Genomic DNA, 24,523 nt, shown 5'->3' with positions numbered 1-24,523 from the left:
ATAAATTAAGGAACCCCTGCCCCGAAAAAGGTAAACGAGGCATGTTCAAAATAAGGTCACGGTCGGGTTAAAAAAAACCCACCAAAGAACCCTAGATGCCTGGAAAGCAGCAAACTGACCAGCACTGATCTTTTGTGTCTCTATAGCGCTTGTTACCCTAAATGATAACAAAGCACTTAGGGACCAAATCTTGAAGTCTTTATTCCAGTTGTACTCAATCTATACTCTTATTGTGTACAAAAGACTTCTTTGCTGGTTGTCTGGGAACCTTCACTGTACATTACACCAGTGGTTGCATTACACATCTCTTTTAAGGGAAGGTAGAGAAGGGAACATTCAATAACTCATATATCTTAACATACCAAGATGAAGGGCCTAAATATATCAATTCCAGTTTATTTTCCTGGAAAACTTCTGAACGTGGGTGGTGGGCTTCAGTCATGGTTATCTATATATCTATTTTTACTTTCTTTCTGAACTAGAGTTAGAAATACCTGTAGTAAATCTTGTTGTGGAGAGGGGTTGTACCCTTGCCTAATTCAGGCCAGGTGACTGTAATCAATTCCAGTTGTTTTTAAGACCACTGTCTCTTTGGCTTGTCATGGAGTAAGTTACAGGGGCCATTTACAGTGGCACTGAATCTTCTGTGCTTGCACACAGAATGGATTTTATGGTATATTTGCTGGTTCGTCTCCTACCAATCAAATTCAAAGTCAGTGCCATCTCATTCACCTGAATCGTTCTTCATTTCTTATGTCATATTTTAATTCTAAATTATTATCCCCCTCAGGGGAGGGAGCATGTCTGTGTTTTGTGTGGGGTCCCAGAACACCTCTGGAGGGATAAATCTTACTAATACAGTACTACTATTAATAATAAAGGGTATTTAGAACTTCAGAAAAGGTAAATACCAAAAACTTCTGACAATGTTATTTTTGTAATGAATTCATTCTGCCTGTGTTCAGAATGATCAAACTCATCCATTTGAACATGAAGGTTTTTTTGATCCGTAGTTGTTTTATTACAAAGATTTGGGATGGTGGCTAGCCTTTGCATTTCAGTCTTGGTTTCTCTATTTTGCTTTCACATCAGTATAGCCACCATCAAGAGTATAGCGAGAGCATGTGCTTCACTTTTTATAAATAGTTTATGTACTGAGAGTTGTGTTTATTTGGTATTAAAAATTATGAAGACTATTAGTCCTCCAATTAACTAACCAAAGCTCTGCCAAAGCTCTGTCTCCATCATTCTTGGCAATCTCTGCTGCTCTTCAGATCATAATTACAAATACATATCAATCCACTTCACTTTAAGTGTCCCATCATTGCTAATTCACTTGGTGTGCACTGGAATGATTGCAGGAACTCAACTGGTTTTCATATGCAATGAATTTATTAGTTTCCGCGCAGGCCTGGGTTTGAAGATCCCAGCCAAAATGTCTGTGTGCAACTGGGAATCCTGGCACAATCTATAGAGAGACCAAGGACTTGTTGGGGGTATATTCCTTTCCTGAAGCATGTGTATAATTCCCAGCAACAGTAATAGGAAGGTATACATGCATATCAAGGGGCGAATAGATCCCTTGGTTAGTGTGGCAAGCGCACCTCCTTTTCTCCTTAATCTAGAGGAGGGAATTGAAATTGCCCAGTATATCCCATGCTATGAATAGGAAGTTGGCATCTTACTACAGTGAGATGTGTGTGATGATATTCAGAGCACTCCAACAAGGTAAAGAGCCAAAGATCTTTCTAAATAAGGCAATGTAGGTGGTCTGTTTTTTTGGCTTTTTGTCTGATAGTTCTCCAAGGGGTATGAAATCTGCTTATGGCTTCAGCTAGCAATTCCTTGGCTCCAAGGCACATGCTGTGTATTGCATGCAGGACACTACTGCTCAACAATTGGGCAGAATCATCAGTTAATTGTTATTGAGGTGAAGGTTTCGTTGTGGAGTGCTGATGGTGGATCAGTTAAACTTGGGAGATGGTTTGGTTCTGTTTGTTCTGATTATGGTAGTGCAAATAGACTGGAGTTAGAGAAACTTTGGAGATGTCCCTCTGGTTCTTTTTGGGGATTTGGGAGGGACACGACCACAGCTCTGTGTTCACATGAATATGTTTTTTGGTCTACACAGCTTTCCATCATAAGTGGTGTTTGTTTTTACCTCCTCCTGGTGGAAACCATTAAAAACAAAAAGTGACCACCCTGTTCTGTAGCACTGTTCTGTATTAAAGCAGGTAACAAGAGCGTGAGGTTCCAAAACCCCTGCCAGAAAATGAATCTGTTTATTTGAGGCTTTTGGGGGGGAAGGAGGGCAGAGGGTATTTGCATAGTTATGCTAAGCAGAAGAGTCTGTGGCTCGTAGTGTACTCCCTTTTGATTGCCTGTTTGTCTTAAAAATCAATGATTTCCCCTCCCTCTGGCCTGAAAAGTATCAGGGACTTAAGAGATTACAATTCATGGTTTGTGGTGCACAAGGTTGCCATGGCAACTGCCCTATGTATTTTTTTTGGACGGATTACTGCATCTTGCAAACAGTCATCAGCTCAGCAAGATACTGAAGCATTTACTCCAAACCAAAGAAGACTGAATCATTAGAGGGAAGGGAAACAGAGGAGAGCGTCAAGGAGTCCGCCCCTATAAAAGTGAGATCTGAATAGGCTAACAGAAGAAGTGGAAGAGCGTTTGTATGTGATGTCAAGTGCTCTAAGTTTTGGGAGTCCCTAGGAAGCTCACACAGCATTTCTGCACCCAGGAGTACCTGGAATTATGATATGTCATGTCTTGTTGCCTTTAGAGCCGTTGGGTCAAATTCACTCCTGATGCAATTCTAATAACTTGCACCCAGGGTGAATTTGGTATGTTCTTGAAGGCCAACATTTTCAAACCTGGGTGTCCAAAGTTAGGATCTTAAATCTATATTTAGATAGCTAAATAGATGTCTTCTATGAAAAGAAAATGTTCTCCAGAAAATGTAATGAATGGGCCAGATTATTTCTCAAGGAAAGGACAGAAACATCAGTGGGCCTGGGGCTGGCATCAATGTGGTCTGGGGGAGTAGGGTATTGTACTGTATGTCAGTGTCCCTGGTTCTGTTCCTGAGTCTACCATTGACCTGGCAAGACCTTTCCTCTTTCTGTGTCTAAGTTTGCTCATCAGTAAAATGGGGATAATGATATTTATCTTCTTTTGTAAGGCACTTTGGCAGAGTGGGAGTAGCCTAAGGCTGTAAGCTTCCCTGCAAGGGCTGAATTGGGGAGATAACTAATTAAGGACTGGGTGATTAACCAGTTAATAAGGGGATTCTGCTAATCAGTTAGGGATGATTGAAACCGGGGGTGGGGGGGAAGGTGCGAGGAAAAGGAAGAGCAAAGAAACCTAGGATCTCAGAGCGGTGAGGTCTCCCCGCTATCTCTCGCCCTGCACCTAGGGAATAGGATGAAGCTTGGATAGGGTTCCCATTCGTCCGGATTCTCCCAGACATGTCCGGCTTTTTGAGTTTAAAAATAGCGTCTGGGGGGAATTTGTAAATGTCCGGATTTCCCCCCCCCCCCCATGCAGAGCACGGCACAGCTGACAGGGCAGCCAGCTGGATTGAGCCACTCGCATGGGGCTCTGGCAGCCAGAGCCCCTCCTCTGCTTCCCCCCTCCTCTCTCTCTCCCCTCCTCCCCCCCCCCCTGCATTTGCAGGTTGCCGGCCATTCGCATCAGGCTTCCAGCAGTCTGGAGCTTCTCCCCCTGCTCCCCCTCCCCTGCTGCCCAGCGCACCGCTCAGCAGCACTCTGCGAGGGCAGGAACCGGGCTATGCGCTCTGTGGGGGAGCGCAGCAGCGTGTCGGGCTCCACATGGAGCTTGACACACTGTTCTGAGAGGCATGGTAAGGGGGGCCAGGGGGTCGGAGAAGGGGCAGGGGGGTTCTGGAGGGAACAGTCAAGAGACAGGGAGCAGGGGGAGGGTTGGATGGGTCAGGAGTTCTGGGGGGTGGCTGTCAGGGGGTGGGGGTGTGGATAAGGTTTTGGGCAGTTAGGGGACAGATAGGGGCTAGAGTCCTAGGGGGGCAGTTAGGATGGGGGGGTCTCAAGAGGGGGCAGTCAGAGGACAAGGAGCAGGGGGGGTGGGAGTTCTGGGGGGGCTGTCAGGGGGAAGGGGTGGGGAGAGGGATCGGAGTGGTCAGGGAGCAGGGGGGTTTAGATGGGTCAGGAGTTCTAGGGAGGGGGGTTGTCAGGGGGGCAGGGAGTGGTTGGATGGGGTGTGGAAGTCCCCGGGGGTCTGTAAGGGGGTGGGGGTGTGGATAAGGTTTTGGGCAGTCAGGGGACAGGTAGGGGGTAAGGTTCTAGGGGGGCAGTTAGGATGGGGGGTCTCAGGAGGGGGCAGTCAGGGGACAAGGAGCAGGGAGGCTTAGAGAGGTGGGGTCCTGGGGGGCAGTTAGGGGCAGGGGTCCCAGGAGGGGGCAGTCAGGGGACAAGGAGCGGGGGGGCAGTGTTCTGAGGGGGGCAGTCAGGGGGCGGGAAGTGGGAGGGGCAGGGGCGGGGCTAGGACAGAGCTCCCACTGTCCTCTTTTTTGATTGTTGAAATATGATAACCCTAGGAAAGACTTAGTCTGTGGGGACACAAAACTGCACAATACGTTGTAAATAAATCACACTGTGGTTAACCTACATAGGTGTGAGCACTGCTTGCAAAGTGAGATGCAGGGTGTGGTGAAGCATACCCTGTGAAAAGTCAGGGCTTGTCTGGGATATTCCCCTTCTGGTGTAGGAGAAAGGCCATAAAGGAAAGTCACCCAGAAGGCACAATGGAGCAGGCACCATGGAAGAACTTGTGCACGGGGTAGTTGAACAGCAAAAGGAGTTACAGAAAACTCTACAGCAGGGGTAGGCAACTTATGGCATGCGTGCCAAAGGCGGCACGCGAGTTGATTTTCAGTGGCACTCACATTGCCCAGGTCCTGGCCACCAGTCCAGGGGGCTCTGCATTTTAATGTAATTTTAAATGAAGCTTCTTAAACATTTAAAAAACCTTATTTACTTTACATACAACAATATTTTAGTTCTATTTTATAGACTTATAGAAAGAGACCTTCTAAAAACATTAAAATGTATTACTGGCATGCAAAACCTTAAACTACAGTGAATAAATGAAGACTCGGCACACCACTTCTGAAAGGTTGCTGACCCCTGAGTTACAGGAATTTCAACAGACGCAGCAGCAGGAGAGACAGTCCTTGTTGTCCTGGCAAGTTGATTTTAGGCCAACCAGAGGTGCAACAACAGTTCTTGGAGAAGCTGGTGTGCCCCCCAATAGGGAATGATAACAGAATGATAGGCCTGGGACAGTGCAAAATGAGCCCAACAGATGACCCTGATGCCTTTTTGTTATAGTTTAAGAGGGTGGCTTCAGCAGCGGGCTGGGAGAAGAGGGCATTGGCCTTCTGATTGACTTCCTACCTCTCGAGAGAAGCGTAAGCTAATTATATGGCTGAGTATGATGCTGTAAAGGTGGCCATTTTCAGTATTGCCAACCACAAATGTTCAAAAATAACGTTAGGCTCCCCAAAAATCATGAAATTGGCTTTTAAATCATGAGATTATGTAAAATAATAGATCTGTTGTTTTTTTTATTTGCCTTCTGCTTTTTGAACCTTTAGGGTGCACTGGGATCCTATTTTGAAGCTTTCTCTACAGCTGTGAGGGCTTGAAACATAGTTTTTCTTTAAGAATGAAGACTGAAATCATCACATATCCATGTAATTGCAGGAGCTGGGGCTTTAAGGAAAACAATTATCAGGAGACTCATGATGAAATCATGAGAATTGGCAACACTGCATTTTAGATGGGATGGGTCTGTCTGCAGAACAGTATAGGCAGAATCTTCAAGCTGTAGAAGACTTACTGTAAATAGAGCACACTATGGTGAGCCTACACAGGAATGTTTACAAAGTGAGGTGCAGGGCTGTGGGAGCATGCTCTGTGACAACCACTTTGAGATCTTTGTGTGAAAAGTATTATGTAAGAGCTAGGCATCGTTGTTTATTAAACTCCACTCAGGGCTTCCTAGCATTGAGCATTGGGTGATTAGTTGATGTTTCCCTAGTGCTTTGGAAACATAAAGCAAAAATTATACATATTATTTATATTCCAGAGCTGCTGCTATTTATTACTCACACATCCCTAAGTGTTCCAACCCAGCCCCTACTCTCCCTTCCCCATGTTCCCTAATGATTCAATCCAAATGATGGAACACTTGTGACAAGAGTTTCTGGGACAAGGCATTACATGATCACTTTGTTGCAGAATTCTGACTTGATTAATAGTAGAAAGACAGGAACCAGAGAGACCAAGGCCTGCTGAGCTGTTGCCCAGAGTGCTGTGCTTGTGAAGGAAACAGTGAGGACAGCTTTAGTTGCAGCTCAGTTTCAATTAAAATCATAGGGGGATTGGGGTGGTGTTTAATATTTAAGAAGAGTCTATCAGGTTAATGTTTTAAGGCATCAGTGTGCTCCTAGGGACCTCACAAAATTAGCCGTGCAGAGCAGTTAAATGCCGTCAGGCAGTGCAGCAAGTTCACTTGGCTTCAGTGTTGCAAGGGGAGGCAGTTGTCACAGGAAATGGGCCTGTATTATAGTGACAATTGCATTTTAATGCAACTAAAGAGGAGCTAGATTGACTGTAATTTAGTATCTAGTTCCATGGCCTTGTGCAGTCCTCTCAACGCTACTCCATGGGGGCCAATTGTACTTACACAGGGCACTCTGGAATCTAATTGGATTTACATGCAGTAATGTTTTCATATCACAGTGATGACTCTGCTATATAAGTGCCATAAAATTCCAGTGCAATTAGTTATTTATACAGTGGCTACAGTTACAGGATAATGCATGGGGCTGATGGCCCATGCAAGCTCCAATACTATCAAAATACCATATGGTTCACCTTTTCTTTGAAGCCTTCTTGTAAGGCAGAGTTAGTGAGGGTTTAAGATTAAACTGGGCCCAGATCCACCAAAATATCTCCTCTACCTTTTCCATAGGGAGATACTGACAGTGACCTCTTGCAAACATCCGGAAGGCACATGACCCCTAGCTGCTGCCTGCCCCTCGAAGGGGCATGTGGACCTGGTGTGTGTATCCATTTCCCTACATTCTGCACAGACAGAATATGTGGTGGGGGAAAAAGGACTGGCAACAGCTGGTTGCATTGATGATCAGAATGCCTTGTCACCGCATGACCCAAAAGCCAATCACCTGGTTTTTAACCCTGCTCTATGAAGTGTCTAGGAATCAATGGAATTATACATGGCCCAGATCTATTTTCTCCACCCTTGTGATCTTCATAGGTTTCTTGTTTCACTTACTGCCGTTCCCCAAAGCAGCCACTCCCACACACCCCTGACCCCTCTCGCTCTTTGCTCTGGCTCTCTTACTGTCCTCCAAGGGGTGTGGCAATAAAAGGGTGTGATGGGTTGAATCACAGAAACCCCCTTGGGAACTGCCAAGTGATGTGCTAAGACTACTTCTGCCCCTGCTTTCTCTACCAGCTCGGGACTCCAGCACCCTGTCTTGCTGAGCCAGACATGCCCGTCTACTCCAACACAGACCCAGGGTCTGAATTACGTGCCCCAAAGCCGCAGACTTAACAGAAAGTAGCTTACAGAAGTGTTCTTATCTTTAGCACTCAGATGCCTAACTCTCAATGGGGTCTAAAACCCAAATAAATCTGTTTTACCCTGTATAAATCTTATACAGGGTAAACTCATAAATTGTTCGCCCTCTATAACACTGATAGAGAGAGATGCACAGCTGTTTGCCCCCCCCCTGCAGGTATTAATACATACGCTGGGTTAATTAATAAGTAAAAAGTGATTTTTATTAAATACAGAAAGTAGGATTTAAGTGGTTCCAAGTAGTAACAGACAGAACAAAGTGAATTACCAAGTGAAATAAAATAAAACACACAAATCTAAACCTAATACAGTAATACAATTGAGTACAGATAAAATCTCACCCTCAGAGATGTTTCAATAAGTTTCTTTCACAGACTGGATGCCATCCTAGTCTGGGCACAATCTTTTCCACTGGTACAGCCCTTGTTCCAGCTCAGGTGGTAGCAAGGGGATTCCTCATGATGGCTCCCTCATTTGTTCTGTTCCACCCATTGATATATCTTTTGCATAAGGCGGGAATCCTTTGTTCCTCTCTGGGTTCCCACCCACTCCTTCTCAATGGAAAGACACCAGGTTAAAGATGGATTCCAGTTCAGGTGACATGATCACATGTCACTATAAGACTTCATTACCCACTTGCGGGTATACAGGGAGATTTACAAATAAAACAGAGCCATCTGCAGACAATTGTCCTGGTTAATGGGAGTCATCAAGATTCCAAACCACCATTAATGGCCCACGCTTTGCATAATTACAATAGGCCCTCAGAGTTGTATTTCATATTTCTAGCTTCAGATACAAGAGTGATACCTTTATACAAATAGGATGCCCACACTCAGTAGATTATAAACTTTGTAATGATACCTTACAAAAGACCTTTTGCATGAAGCATATTCCAGTTACATTAGCATATTTTCATAAAATCATAGAGTGCAGCATCACAAAGGGTTTAATATATGAGTTTTGCCGTGATTCCTTAATCGAGGGGTGGGCAAACTTTTTGGCCTGAGGGCCACATCTGGGTGGGGAAATGGTATGAGGGCCATGAATGTAGGGCTCGGGTGCGGCAGGGAGTGCAGAGTGTGGGAGGGGGTGCAGTGTGCAGGAAGGCACTCAGGGCAAGGGGTTGGGGCACAGGAGGGGTGCGGGATGTACGAGGGGGCTCAGGGCAGGGGGTTAGGGTGCAGGAGGGGTGCAGGTTCGGCAGGTGGTTAGGGGGCTCAGGGCGGGGGGTTGGGGTGCAGGAGGGGTACAGGAAAGGTGTGGGGTGCAGGAGGGGGCTCAGGGCAGAGGGTTGGGGTGCAGGAGGGATTTGGGGTACAGGCTCCAGCCCAGCGCCACTTATCTTGAGGGGCTCCGGGGTGGCAGCAGCGCGCAGCGGTGCTATGGAAGGCTCCCTGCCTGCCCTGGCCCCGTGCCATTCCCAGAAGTGGCCAGCACCATGTCCCTGCGGCCCCTGGGTGGGGGAGCAGAGGGCTCCGTGCACTGCCCTCGCCTGCGGGTACCTCCCCCAAAGCTCCCATTGGCCGTGGTTCCCCATTCCCGACCAATGGGAACTGCTGGGGGTGGTGCCAGCAGGCGAGGACAGCGCGTGGAGCCCTCTGCTTCCCCTCCCATCCTCCCCCCAGCTCCAGGGGCCGCAGGAATATGGTGCCGGCCGTTTCCAGGAGCGGCGCAGGGCCAGGACAGGCAGGGAGTCTAAGGCAATCCCGTGGGCCAGATCTGGTCCGCAGGCTGTAGTTTGCCCACCTCTGCCTTAATCAAAGACCCTTCCAGGGAACTGAGCTCAAAGCCAAGGTTTGGGGGTGAGAGGGAAGCAGATCAGGGAAACTTGCTGCAGTGGTGTGAGGAGTTGTGTGACATGATAGGACAGTGTATCGAATGTGTATGTGCTCACCAAGATGAGGCAGGGTGGCCTTGGGATCGAGCCTTCAAAACAAGGAGGCTTGGCATCATCCATAACTCTGACAACCCCTGTGTTTCTCCCAGAAACTCTAATTAAATCTCTTCCTGCTTGAGTCTCAGTTAGGCCCTGTGGTTTTACACTTGCTGTAATTTGCCTTAATGACTAAATCATAGCGATTAACCTGAAAGAGTCTGTTTGGCAGGGACTTTCCGCTCTTCCAGACCACAGAGTGAAGATGGAGCCTGGCTCTTGTCTGTCATCTATCACTTTCTTTCATCTCTAGTGCCACAGCACCTGCTGCTATCTACTGACACATCTCAGTTTTTCCTCTGTGTAGTATTGTAATTCCTTTAAAATATTGTGACTTAAGAAAAAATAAAATTTCCCCTCCCACGCAGGCCTCCGAAGACTTATAGCAGTATAATTATATGCATCCGCAGCAGGAATAGGAATCCTATCAGTCTCATTATTTTCTTAATGATAGGTTTATATAGCATAGCAACATCTCCAAACTAAAAGTTAGAGCCATCTTCTCTACCAAGCAGCACCTACCCCTGTACTTCTGGCAACATGTGGAGTGAGAGTGTGAAGAAATATGCCACTCAAACGTGCAGCATTAAGGATGGAGCTTCACAAGAAAAGAGAGAGTGTGTGAGCCACTGAGGAACAGAGAGAGTGTGTATGAAAGTGGAGGGAATAATGCAAAAGAATGCTAATATTTGATTTTAAAATGAATTTGCTTCAACCACATTGAGCCCCTTTTGTGTTCACTTTCCACAAGTATTAAATGATAGAGTTTACTGGCAGAAACCTTCACAGAAGGCAAATCTCAAAGTCATGTACACAAGTATTTGTGGAAAACCGATTTTAAATTTGTACATTTGAGTATGCACCTTCATCCAGTCAGGGAACAGGAAATAGCCCTGTATGATTTATCTGGCCACTCACAGCTAAGCAGCCGATCTTGGGTTTAGAAAATCTGTGATCAAGCCACAGACTAAAAACAATTTTGAAAAGATTAATTTGAATTACAGTGAGGCCTAGAGGACCCGACTGAGGATCAGGGTCTTATTGCAGTAAGTGCTATCCAAACAATTATAAAAGGCAATCCCTCCCACAGAGCGCTCACGATCTCAGATTGTGACCAGATTAAACAGATGGATGCAACAGGTGAGAGGGTGAACAGACAAAGTGAAAGTAAAACAAGCCTGTTTTCATAACTGTAGTCTCACCCCCACCTGTGGAAAGATGTTTACTTGCATTTGAACAATTAAGAGATCAGAGGAAGTTGTGATCTGCTTGCAAATACTACGTGAGCAGACATGAAAAGGTTAAATTCACTGAAGAAATTTGTTAATTGTGAATTATTTGCACAGCTCTACTATGTAAGTCTGAGTATCTGCGTGTCTGACTAGGTCTATGTCTTTCTGCATACACTTGTTTTTATAAGGCCTTTTATTCAAGTATCTCAAAGCATTTAACAATAATTAGTAATATCATTATCCCCCTTTCACAGATGGTGAAACTGAGGTACAGAGAAGTGAAGTAATTTGCCCAAGTATGCATGAAAAGTCATTTTCAGAATCAAGGCTAGACCCCAGAAATCCCAATCTGCTTCTCTAATAACTAGACCACACTTTATACAGAGACATTCTACAGCTACTCCTCTGTCTCTTTCATTTTCCCAGTAAATGGCCTGTAAAGTTTCTGCAGATTAAAGTTTGCATAAATATCCTGTAAAATACTGAAAGTGGTGCTGCTGTTAAATCTAATACTGTTGTAGGGTGTGTGTGTGTGTAGTGGGTGTGGGTTTGTATAGACACATGTAGATATGTCTGTGGATATTTAAACCACCCCAAAGAAATTGGATGCTTTGCAGGGTGCTAAAAGCCTTTCATTATTGCTAATGTGCACCAAATTAAGGATGCAATTAGACGAAGTGTATTCATCAGGATGGTATGTTTTTATAAATGGTTTATTCAACATGATTGTTTTTTATTGACTGTTGCAGTAATTGAATATTTCTTTCTTATAGGACAAGCTTGGCCAATAAAAGATATATGAAGTGCACCGCTCATTAGAGGTCAGAAAAGAAATTGTGCTTGAAGCCTCAAGAGCTATATAGGTGAAGTTTTTAAATTATTCTTCTGCAACACAACAGGCTTTCTCCAGCGTCTATTATGTATGTGTCTGCTGTTCTTCCGAGAGGAATATTTCTGTTCTCATAAGAGAGCTTCATGGCAGGTACCAACAGGTTATAGTGTGTTTTCTTGGTGAGAGATTCACCTGTCATAGGGCTGGATTCCCTAACTAAATCCAGCCTACTTTGCGCTACTAAGGTGGCATAAATGGGCTGGAGCCAGGTAACAGAGAATTCCTATTCAGCGGGGAACTCCCTGCTGGTGCAAATGTGCTGAATCCAGTTGCTGTGCCTTTGGGCCTCCCTCCCTGCCTCCTACACACACACCCACACACTTGGGTAAAGGGGATATGCCTGGCCCGTTGTTAGGGTAGGGATATGTTGGAGCTACCCTGTACTACATCAGTCCCCCACTGGTGTAAAGTCCTTATCCTACATTAGTAATGTACCTTAGAGCTGCCTTGATGCCTCTTGGAGTTGCTTCCGAGCCAGGGCTGGTTCTGGGAATTGGGGCACTGGCTCAGGAGAGAAACTGGCCCATAATGTCCAATTCCCTTCAAAGGCTAAACGGCAATGGGGATGGGCTTGGAATATTCATTCGTGAGCTGCTGATACCACCCAGAGGGCGCAATCCCTATCAAGACACCATTGTGCTGGGTGCTGCACAAGCATACATGAAGGCAGAGGGCATACATGCTCCTTACAATCTAAGAAGACGAGTGACATGTGAAGAGTGGAGGACAGAGGAACTGATTTATAGTTGCATAGATACATTTGTAGTTTTTAAACTGAGTACAAATATGTAAAATAGGTGTGAATTCTCCCCACGCACACCTTAAGCCATCAGTAATAGGCTAATTTTTATCGGAGTCAGAGCAGATGAGAGTCTTGCGGAAGAGTTTAAAAGGGGAGGGAAGGGTGGCCTTATGGAACAGTTCAGGGAGGGTATTCATGCTTGAGGAAAGTACAGAGATGTCTGCACAAGATGAGTGCACAAGGTACGGGACAGTGTCATAAGAGATGAATAGAGAAGCAGGGAGAAACCAAGTTCCGAAGGACCTTAAGATGAGTGTGCATGCTTGAATTTATTTGAAGTAGTGAAACAGAGGGCGCCAGTAGAGGGATTAATGAGGGGAATGATCTATTAAATGATCTGTGCACGTGTGTTTTGAATGGATTCATGGGGACGATGTGGAAGTTACAGTAATCAAGGCTGAAGATGATGAAGACCTGAATAAGAATTTTGACGGGTTGGCAGATTTTAGAGATGTTGTGGAGGAAGAAGCAGCGGGAAGATTTGGACGTGGCCTGGATCTGCAGGGCAAGAGAGAGCGCGAGTTTGAAGCTGAACACCAGGCTACAGACTTGAGTGATAGGAAGGCCTGTGACAGTGAATGGGAGTGTGGAAGGAGATTTTCAGAGGAAGAGATAAGGGGCTGACTTTTGGTCATGTTGAAGTTTAAGGTAGTGGCAAGACATGCAAGAAGAGATGTGAGACAGAGGGAGATGTGGAGCTGGAGGGAGGGAGATGGAACAAATGTCAATATTTCAAATGCAGTGCATTTTTGCCTAAGGTAGTTATAACACCTGGGGCATGTTTCCTGGCTAGTCTGCTTCTTTGTGAGCTTCACCACCACATTGTAAGATACAGTTCCTAGAGAGGGAGACAGGAAAAAAAAAAAAGTAGCACGCACATAAAAGTAAAACACTTTGAAACCATGAAACTACATTTTGAATAAAGGCAAAAGTGTCATGTAAATGGGAGAGTTGGAGTTTGGGAAATTAAGGAAAGTGTCTCTTATACACTGACTTTTGGAGATCTGTCTGTTGCTTAATTAGAGGATCATGTAATATGAACCCCTCTTCCACCCCACAGAACTAAACCTTTTGTATATTTAGGAAACTAAGACATTTCTATGGGTTATAATAAAACGTGGGGCCAGATTCTGACTGCATTGGTGTAAATGTGGAATAATTCAAAATGCATTGTGTGTGATTAAAAAATTAATGACTTTCAGTGAGTCAAATTACTGACTGTAGTTCTAATATCCATGATTTTTATCATAGGAACCTATAATCAATTATCTTCCTCTAAAAACCTTCAACTTCAGTCAATATACGGTAGTTGTCATCAAAAAGTCAGCAGTTACCATATGGAGTAATTAGAAATCCCCCCAGGTACTTAAGTACAGAGCAGTACTGCAGATACCACTGCGTTGTAACACTGGGTAAGTGCAGAGGCTCTGGTGACACAAACCAGTTGTAAACACATTTTACCTGTCTGGATAAACCAGGATTATGGTTGATTTACATTGCTGGAGCATTCCAAGCAGACAAACACCAGGGGGGTTTTAATGGTGAGCTCTTTTCAGATTGGTGTCTGTAACGGAGATTTGAAAGGGCTCTGTAAGTTAGAGTTTGAGGCTCTCTGCAACTGCAGAACCCAACACTGACCCTTTCTCAGTGGGGTGATGGTGTGTGAAGGATTTGCATTGTTCTCAAATGACAGACAGATGGTAGCTCTGATATATTCTGTTCATGGCTTCACTTGCACTGTTGCCGCCGATTCGTATGTGTTTGAACATGATGAGTTGAAGGATTTTTTGAATTTTTAAAGTCACACTCTGTGTGTTCCCCATCTCGCAGCAGTGCCAAGTTGGCCCTCTTGGTTTTGTTGTTTTGCTTTGTCTGTAAAGCCAGGTGGTACTGAGTACTTGCAGAGGTGAGTTCAGAGCCCAGACTTGGCACCAGCTCTGAGAATGTTGGCTGCCTTAGTCAAACTAGAAAATATCCACCTGTCAGAGCTCAGTCACTAAACATGTTTGCTGCCGTAGGCAACCGCCTGTTCTGACTTCATGTGACAGCTGGCCCTGGCAGTCATGTTTTCAAGTCTTGAATACTCATTAGATACGTAGTCTGGCTGCCCTACTCAGCAAAAAAATGCTATTGCATGCAGAATATATTAGGAGCAAGGTATGGAATTGTCAGTTTAGGTTTAAAAGTAGAATAGGCTAGATCCTTGGCTGTAATAAATCAGCAGACCTCTGAAGAATTCACTTCTCGGGCAGTAGGTAAATATAGATGGGGAAAGTGAGACAGGGAGGTGGCGTGGCTTACGCAAGTCTATTCAACATGTCCGTATTAGAACTGTCATTAGACTCATGAGTTCCTGGTTCCAGTCCTGTGCTTAGACCACTAGGCCATGCTTCTGATGGGGTCTGTGCTGTGACAGAGGTGTTTGTAAAGTAGAGTGGCTGTGGCTACAATACAGCAAGGTTTGATTTCCCCCTTATCTCTTTTTCTTCTGGAGTCATCATAATTTAGAGGGCATGGGTAGGCATTGAATTTGCAAGGTATTAAAGGGTTCCCTGGTAATTTTCAGGGCCTGCATGATGTGATGATGTTTCTTCATAACTTGTGTCACAGCATCATGACTTTGTGCTGTAATATGTACTTCAGGATGCCATTCAGTCTGGAGGCTGCTGAAGCACCAATGTCCTGTGGCAGGATGGCAAATCTATCTAATCTATCTCTTTTGAGGCCCTCAGCACCATAACATCGGAGTTTCAAGAGAATTGAAAGCTTACCTTCCTTCCTAATGAACCTAAGAATTCCCCTACTCCCTTCCCTCCTACACTGCCCAAGATACCTCTTCCCATGATATCCAGAGTCAGGCCTCTAACCCCCCTGGGAATCTTAAACCTCATCCTTGCAACCTTAGATGACCAACATGGACCCATCATTATCCCTGCCCCTCCCCTCCCACACACACACTTGCTCTAGGGATTAAGCCATTATTGTGCTAAGTGGTAAAACGTCTCCATGGTCCTGAGGGGAGCATCGTTGATCTTAATAACTGGGTAGATGTTCACATCTCTGGGCAAAGATTGGTACAGTACTTTCAGTTTTCCCATCAGTGTGGAATTGGATAGATACTCCTCTGTCAATGTCATGATATGCATCCATAAGGATAGCCAGAAAAGAGATGGAAAAGTTTGGGAGCCAGCGTGCAACCTTGTTTGATGCCGTTGGTGACTGGAAAGGGGTCCGATATCTCACCATTTTCCACCACTCTGGCCATCATCCGATCATGGAAGGACCGAATGGCAGAAATGACATTTTTGCAGAGCATCCAAAGATGAACAAAAGAGTTAACGGTCCCTCACAGTTCGCTAAGTCAATGAACCCCATGTTGAAGTTTTGCTACCTAGGGAATATGTGGTCACAGAATGCTACAACTGATGAGATTACCCATTACACAGCTAAGGCCCAGGTCTGCGTTTGGAATGCTGTCACACCTATGGAATGATAGGGGTGTTAAAATAAGCACTAAGCTAAATGTCTATCAGGCACCCATGCTCACAACACTTTTGCGTGGTTGTGAGACATGGACAACATGTTACCACCAAATTAGGAAACTTGATCAGTTCCATATGCACTGTCTTTGGTTTATTTGCAGGATCAAATGGTAGAACAAGATTGGCAATATCTAAATCCTTAATTGTTGTTGGATGTCTGGCATTCAAAGCATGCTTATGAAAGCTCAGCTACGTTGGTCTGGCATCTCATTCCTATGGCTCAAGAATACCTAAGGCCATATTTCTTGGTCAGCTAAAGTAAGGCACCCGGTCTCATGGTAGCCAGTACAAATGATATAAAGACACACTGAAGTCAAACTCGAAAACTTCTCAGGCTGACACCAGCAACTGAGAAGCAACAGCCCATGACAGAGCAAAGTGGCATCAGGTCTCCATTAACTGCTTTGAAGCAAGGTCTATTAACACCTTATGGATAGCACAATGCAAGGAATACAACAGCCTGCAATGGACACAGGCAATCTTGTCTGTCCCACGTGTAACTGTGTTCGCAGTTCTTGCGCTGGTCTGACCTTCAACATACATGCTCACCTACAGCAGCTGCTGAATCCTTGTACAGCGACATTGATGTGAGACTCCATCAGTCATTGTTGAGTGGAAGAATCACTTTCCATAGCAGTCAGTAAATCAGTCTTTTAAGCTGATTTTCAGGGCCACCACAGCTTCTGTGTGTTCCTCAAGCAACACAAAGAGGCTATAAAGCTAACTTAACTGGTCTCCTGAAGATTCTCTCAGTGTAGGGGAAATCCCAGGGTGGTACAGGGCCACATGCCACTCCCTGCATAACAGGAATCCAGGGAGAAAGGAATTGTGCATGTGCTGTAGCACCTTTGCTTTTTCAGGCAGGCGCGTGTGTGTGTGTGTGTGTGTGTGTATACATACATACGTGTGAGTGTACACTGCAGAAGTCCCTGTTCTTCTACAAAGACAGGAAGGGACTAATTTAATTTTTTAAGTAGTCAGATGCTGTGCAGCAAACAAAAACACTATGTGAACTCTGTTGTTTACCTGAGGCAGCCCCTTGCTGGGAGAGCAGCCTGTCAAGGGCTTCTCTGAGCAGCTTTGCTAAAGCAAATCAGTTACCATGGTCACGGAGGGAAGGACCATGGTGCGGCAATACAGCATCTTCAAGTTCTGAGGATTAGTAAAAACAACAAGGGAGCGAAAGGACAGGATTTATCGCTTGAGCTGTGAAAATTGTTCCTCAAAACCTTGGATAATGTGTGTTGCGGGGGTTCCAACAGGTTCAATTCAAATATAGTAGGTAATTGGAGGCCGGTTTTGTAGGAGCAGAGAAGGGTAAAGAATCTATAGGCTCCATTCCAGTTAGGAGTGTACTTCAGGGAGCCAAGTAAAACTGTGCACCCATGTGTTTACACACGTGTGAATGCACTTCCATGAGCTGTAGCAACTGTAATGTTTTTGGCCTTAATAGGAGCTTTATTATTATTATTATTTATTTGCCTGTGCCATTGGGGTGCTGGGTGATCTACCCACCTATGTGGAGAAACAGTCATCTTGTCACACTGTAAGCCACTGGTCCCCAAACTGTGGGGCATGCTCCCCTGTGAGAAACATTCAGGGGACACGATAGGGCCAGCCCCTGGGGGCTGGGGGAGCAGGAAGGGAGCACCACCCAGCCTTGCTCTGCTCCCTGCTCTGGCCCAGAAGCAGTTTGGGCCTCAGCCATGGCCCTGCTCCTAGCCCTGACCATGGGCTGTACTCCCAGCCCAGGTTCCGACCATGGCCCCCCTCCTCACCACGGCTCCCGACCACGGTTCCCAGAGGGTGGGGAGGCAGACAGGTTCCATTACGGATTTGGGGACCACTTCTGAAAGCTCTTTGGGGCAGGGGTTGTCTTCCTCTGTATTCTAACAGCAACCGCCATAAGGGAGCCCTCGGTCTGCTAAAGTGTAAATGCTAAATAATAATAAATTACTGCCCGAGGAGCTTGCAATCTACTTCACACATGGAGTCACACAACCAGTTCAGCTGTGTTTGTATTTTCCTTTACGAACAAATCCTGCCACATCTGTGTCCATGGGCTCTGCCTGCGACAGAAGTGTGCAGGACAGCGAGTGGGGCACCAGGACTTCAGTGGAGCTATGGTAATTTACGCTAACAGAGAATAAGGCCCTCTGCCCCCAGCCTGAGTAAATAGGCTGTAGGAAGGAATCCGTAGATGCCAGACCAGTTACTGCTGATCTGTGAATCCGGCAGGCTGATCCTCATAGTCATGGATCTAAGATCCCCACTCCCACTTCTCCTTTAGCTTCTAAAATCTGCCAGGAACATTTCTTTATCTCTGTTCCCTTTCCTCTGAAGAATGAGCCTATACAGAATGGAGCTTCATGGGATACAGGCATTGCAAACCCTTTGAGTGGGCACCGCACTCCCTGTGCTCCACTTCCATATGGTTGTGTGGAGTCAACGGCGCTATGCGATTTATGCCTGCGGAGGATATGGCTGAGGATTTGCTGGTTAGTGCAGGATTCTTAAGCCATGTAGTCAGATGTGCACAGTGCCCCACGTATTGGTAGGGAGTTTGGCAAGACAAAGGGCTGAAGGTTCATTTGCACAAGGATTATTTTTGTTGCTCTGCTTTATGAGCAAGGGATTGTTTCGATCTGTTGCAATCTTCACCTTCCCTCCCCCATTCCAACCCCCACACTCTGGGGAGAATATACCGGATATTAGCAGTGTTCATTACCTCCTATTAGCCTGTATCATGGTACCTTGTTCAGGTAAGAAATGAGCCCTTCTGTGTAATGAACTGCATAGGGCCTTGGGGAAATAGAAGGGGAAACTGGCTTATGTCACTCAGGTAACAGGAGTACGTGCTAAGGAAGCATTGTTGTTTTGCAGGAATAATTGGATCGAGTAGCCGTGGAGACCATGGAGGGGGATTGTCTGAGCTGCATGAAGTACCTGATGTTTGTTTTCAATTTCTTCATATTTGTAAGTGTTCTGGAAATCTCTACCCCTGCATGCTCTCTTTTCCACCGCGCCACATCACTAAGTTTCTGTCAGTCTCTAGCTCCCTGGTGTTCTCCTTAGATGAGCTGACAGGACCTGCTGTGCTTTGGCAAAGTTGCCATGATGCAGAAGATCTCTTCAGCTTTGTATTAACCCTGACTGAAAAGTGTGCAGCTCCATGTTCAGCTAGCCAGCCCAGAGTTTGACTCCGTTGGCAGTGAGCCCACGGAGAGGATACTACTGCTAGCCGCTAACAAGACCGATGTTTGTAGCGCCTAAGGAATAAGGTTCTAGTCCAGGCTGGTGTAATCACTGGCTGTTTCTTCCCATGTAGGGGAAACACAATAGCTGTTGTGGGAAGGATTCCTTTCCCTCCCCCACTGGAACTCTCCCCTGTAAATCTAGGGAGTCAGGCTCTGCACGGAGATGAGGACTTGGCCTTGTGACTTTAGGCAGGGAATATACAGCTGGTGCAGGTGACATGGTAAGTTTTAAGAAACAAAGACACTGCTTGCTGTATGTGTTCCCAGTAATGGGAAAACGAGTGGAAAGAGCTGTGGAGACTGCACCATTCGTAAGCAGAGTCGCATGCTTTTCAGAGAACGTTGGCTATGGAGCAAGAGCACTTGAAGGGAACGTCTTTGGACAAAATCTGCTTAAGAATCCAGTCTGTCATCAGATTATTAACTCTCTCCTCTTTTCCTCTCCTGCTGTCTCCCCCATGGTAGCTGGGAGGGGCCTGCCTGCTGGGCGTTGGGATCTGGGTCATTGTGGATCCTACAGGATTTCGAGAGATTGTGGCTGCCAATCCTCTGCTCTTCACGGGGGCGTACATCATGCTGGCCATGGGAGCAATGCTCTTCCTGCTGGGCTTTCTCGGCTGCTGTGGTGCTGTCCGTGAGAACAAATGCCTCCTGCTTTTTGTAAGTGTCCCAGCGTGTCCTCTGTTATTCTAGTGTCCTCAGAGAGCATGGGCTATGGTGTTTTGTTGGGGAGAGTGATTATGTTATATTGGATCATTGTGACCATGTCTCATCGCAGCCTTTCTTCTGTTACATAGTTAGTAGTGTTTAAAGCACTTTAATACAGTCAGAAATGCAGACAACTCGATTCTCCCCTGCACCCAGTCTCTGTGTGGGCTCCGTGGAGATGGGGGCATGACTCTCTGTTGCCCAACTCTGGCATAAGTTAAAGGTGCAGGGGCCAGTTTTAACTTATGCCACTGACACACAGTCCCTCAAGAACCTTATGCTAGTTGTGAATCGGGTATAGTGGAGTCTCACTCTACTACACCCATCTCCTTCCTTGCAACACCCTCTTCCTTCCTTTCCCCAGAAGGGAAGTACAGGAGATGGGGAGATGCCTCTGCCACTTTGTGCCAGCAAAGATTTTCCCTGTACACTGGGGAAATTCTCCCATGGCAATCTCCTGCTGTTTAAGTTCACTAAATGCCACGTGACAAAATCCCAAATCTTCCGAGTGGAGGAAGAAGTCTTGGCAATGCTATCACAAAAGGAAATAAGCAAAATTAGCCATGTTCTAAATGAATAAAAACTATCTCGGGGGTTTGTCAGACCTGCAGGGGCACTGAGTTCCAAAGAGCAGGGCCCCCAGCTGAGAAAGCAGTTCCACCTGTTCCAGTGCATTCCGCTCCAGGGATTATCAGCAAGAGCATCCCTGCCAATCTTAATTGCTGTGATAGGATGTGAGGTAAAAGGCAGGCTCTCTAATAAACATGTCCCACACTTTAAAGATTGTCCCCAACACCTTAAACTGCACCCGGCAGCAAACAGGGAGCTTGGACTCGAGTTTTGTGCTTGTAGCATCAGGCCCTACTGAGAGGGCATGTCATTTTACACGTGTGTATTAAGGACATATGCCTGTTTATCCTGAATTCATTCAGGGATGCACATTCATATTGTACCAAAGCTGTGGCCACTGAGCACTTTTAACTCCTCTGTCCACTATGGTCTCTCAGAACTTCATGGCAGCAGAAGGGGAAGAAGTCTAATCTTCCCACGTCTACCACTTGAGCTACAGGAGAATCTCCTTCAGCTTTCTACAGTAATAGGGCCCATCAGACACAGCTGAGAAGTTTTGATTCCTTCTAGCAGAAGGCCGTAATGTGTGCACACCCTCGTATGAGCCAAATCATTACAACACATACTCATGCACATCAAACCATGGATTGCTCCCACCCATTCTCTTCTGATGTAGAACAGGAATATTTTCCTTACTCTGTTCATAGGAATCATTAAGCAGCCCTTACCAGTATATTATAAGCCATATGAGTAGACATTGGGGCAAGTAATGAACTTGTGAGTAGATTTCCTACTGGGCCATTTCAAATAAAGAGAACGTGCAGGGTAGAGTATCTATAATAGAGTCCTATCAGTTGGTATAAACCTCCCAGCTGAGATCTGCTTGGTGGACTTTCCATTGCATCTCTAGATAGGTGGTTGAACCAATATTTATATACATCCTTCTCCACTTCTTAGAAGTCCCAGATTTAAAAGCTTCATTGAGCAATTTTCCCTTAAATGATAGGGTTAAACCTTAAAATCTGTGTAGGCATCATGCACTGTTTATAAACTCTTAACCACTAAAATAACCATTTTTGACTTCTGCCACAAGAACTGATCCTGCAGGGTTTCCTGCCATTATCTCTTACTGGAAAACATTCCCAGTTACGTGATTGAACACAGAGCTCTGTTGTTTTGTTTCTTGTTTTTATCAAGTACAACCTTCTGTTTCTCCCTCGGAGTTTGTTGATTGTTTTTAAATCTTGATTTTTTAGTGTGTTTTGTAATCATATCTTACTTACAGAGCCTTGCAAAAGCACCAGCAGCTGCTGCCCCATAGCACAATTTTACCAGAACATGAACATTAAACTGGCGGAAGGAGAAGCTGGCAGTATCCCTGGAGATCTGACAGACTCCACTGAGCTAAACTCTCTTTTCCTTTCCTACCCCGCCCCTTCCCAAATTCCTCCTTCGATAATAGCACATGCTTCCCTTCTGGGAGTCAACTGGTTTGATCCTTCCCTCGCTCATCCTAGGGAAGACTAGGAATAAATCCATTGAAGTCAATGGTGCAATATCAGTATGAACTTGATGTAATCGAGTGGAGAATCAGGCCCCATAACTATGAGACTAATTGAAATTTAATCCTAATGAGAGTTAGAACTTCAGTCACGTGAGGCAAGATCTTGGACCATTTTTTGGTATGTGAATGGTGCAATCTCTTTTTAATTTAGGTCTATCCAGGCTGATGTCAGTGGAGTTACACCAAGCCTGAATATTGTCCCTAGTGTTCTGTTTATATTGCAGTGCAGGCAATTTCATGGTTATTACTTTTCTGCTTCTCAAAGATGGTTCTAAGCCCGCCTGCTTTATTTATTTACTTTTATTATTATTTTATTTTACACTGGGAATCTGAGAAATAGATGGGGTGGAAGTAACATAGGGCTATGAGGCAGGGATAGTTAAATGTAACCATCTAGTGAGGAATAGAATGCTCCCTTGTTCAAGGCAATCCAGGATGTTTTGGTAGCAAAGTCAAACTGCTGTTTAAGAGGGTGTGGTGACGTTCCATATGTCCCATTCCCTATTATCCCAAGTCCACTAGCAATAAAATACCTGTTTAAGTGGGTGTGGTGAGGGCCATATGGTATCAGATACAGTCCAGCACGTATTTTGTTACAGACCACACCAGATGAACTTGGAAAGTTTGAAAGTGTGGGAACCAAGAGTCCGGAGAGAGTTAGGCTTTAGTTGATGGAAATGCAAATAATCTGTAAATTTATCCCTGTGAGGCTGGAATATCCATGCAGGAGTTGAGGAGGGGTGTGGTTCCCAAGGCAGTAGGATCAGAGGAAGGTGCTTGATAAAATAGGATTACCATTCGTCCGGATTCCCCCGAACATGTCCGGCTTTTAGAGTTAAAAATAGTGTCCGGGGGGAATTTGTAAAATGTCCGGACTCCACCCCCCCAGCCCCGCAGAGCACGCGCTGCTGACAGGGCAGCCGGATGGATGGTGCCACTTACATGGGGCTCCAACAGCCAGAGAGAGCCCCTCCTCCACTTCCCCCTCCTCTCCCCTGCAGCTGAGAGCACTCCCTCCCTCCCTGCAGTCGCAGATCACCAGCCGGCCATTTGCACCGGCAGTCTGGAGCTCCTCCCCCTGCTCCTCCTCCCCCGCACGCTGGTCTGAGTGGCAGAGTAAAGGGGCCAGGGGGTCAGAGAAGGGGCAGGGAGGTTCTGGAGGGAGCAGTCAAGAGACGGGGGGGGGCTTTCTGGCGGGGGGTGGATAAGGTTTTGGGCAGTCAGGGTACAGGTAGGGGGTAGGATCCTGGGGGGGGCAGTTAGGGGACAAGGAACAGAGAGGCTTAGGTAGGGGGTGGGGTTCTGGAGGGCAGTTAGGAGCAGGGGTCCCAGGAGGGGTAGTCAGGGGACAAGGAGTGGGGGGGCTGTCAGGGGGCAGGGGTGGGGAGAGGGATCGGAGCTGTCAGGGGACAGGGAGCAGAGGAGTTTAGATGGGTCGGGAGTTCTGGGGGGGGACTGTCAGGGGGTGGGGAGTGGTTGGATGGGGCGTGGGAGTCCTGGGGGTCTGTCTGGGGATGGGGGTGTGGATAAGGGTTGGGGGAGTCAGGGGGCAGGTAGGGGGTAAGGTCCTAGGGGGCCAGTTAGGATGGGGGGAGGGTCTCAGGAGGGGGCAGTCAGGGAACAAGGAGCAGGGAGGCTTAGGTAGGGGGTGGAGTCCTGGGGGGCAGTTAGGGGCAGGGGTCCCAGGAGGGGGCAGTCGGGGGACAAGGAGCAGGGGGAGGGTTGGGAGTCCTGAGGGGGGCGGGCAGTGGGAGGGAGTGGAAGGGGCAGGGGCGGGGCTAGGGCAGGACTGGGGCGGGGCTCTTCCCGTCCCCTTTTTTGCTTGCTGAAATATGGTAACCCTAAATAAAATCAAGTCCATGTACAAGTTGTTCAAAAATTGATGAGTCAGAGCTGCCTGAGAGAGATTTCACACAGATACATAATGCATGTCTGAAGCTTTTAGCTCAAATGTACACACGAGGCAAGAGGGTCACAGAGACAAAGGCGAGTAAGGGAGATGCCCCTGCAGACAGGTTCTAGATTCTGGCCCTTGTGTTTGCAGAGCCTTTTGTTTTTCTTGGTGCTGTTCTATTTTGGTGCAAAACCTCACTGTTGTATTCAACGTGTTGCAGCAAGCACCAGGCTGCCAAGTGCTTCCAGCCACCTGAGGCTATCCCAGCATTGGACACACAAAGCACTCAGGCCTTCTGCACATTAGAAACAAACTAACCTGTGGAATATCCTAGAGCTCTCTTATCTACTGCTGCCCAAACTGCTCAGAGAGAATGTTTGTCTTACAAAAACACATGAACACAATTTTTTTTTTTTTTTTTTTTGCTTGTGAATAACATTTCCCCATTGGTCCAACTTCAGCCCTGG

The 24,523-nt window shown here is 46.2% G+C and overlaps 1 protein-coding gene across 2 annotated transcripts in view; it reads left to right on the top strand.

The window, feature by feature from the left end:
* TSPAN18 (tetraspanin 18) overlaps nucleotides 1-24,523 on the top strand; it is a 186,602-nt gene that overhangs the window by 135,164 nt on the left and 26,915 nt on the right. The window contains exons 3-5 of one of the 2 annotated variants that reach the window (XM_034769593.1): nucleotides 11,601-11,690; nucleotides 18,947-19,039; nucleotides 19,786-19,980. In XM_034769593.1, the coding sequence (XP_034625484.1) occupies nucleotides 18,977-19,039; nucleotides 19,786-19,980 (258 nt within the window). In that variant the 5' untranslated portion in view covers nucleotides 11,601-11,690; nucleotides 18,947-18,976. The remainder of the gene's footprint in view (nucleotides 1-11,600; nucleotides 11,691-18,946; nucleotides 19,040-19,785; nucleotides 19,981-24,523) is intronic. The other variant, XM_034769594.1, reaches the window with a different exon arrangement.

Source organism: Trachemys scripta, chromosome 4, assembly GCF_013100865.1.
Source record: "Trachemys scripta elegans isolate TJP31775 chromosome 4, CAS_Tse_1.0, whole genome shotgun sequence".
In the NCBI taxonomy this organism is placed as follows: domain Eukaryota; kingdom Metazoa; phylum Chordata; order Testudines; family Emydidae; genus Trachemys; species Trachemys scripta.
This window is presented reverse-complemented; position numbering and strand designations above follow the sequence as displayed.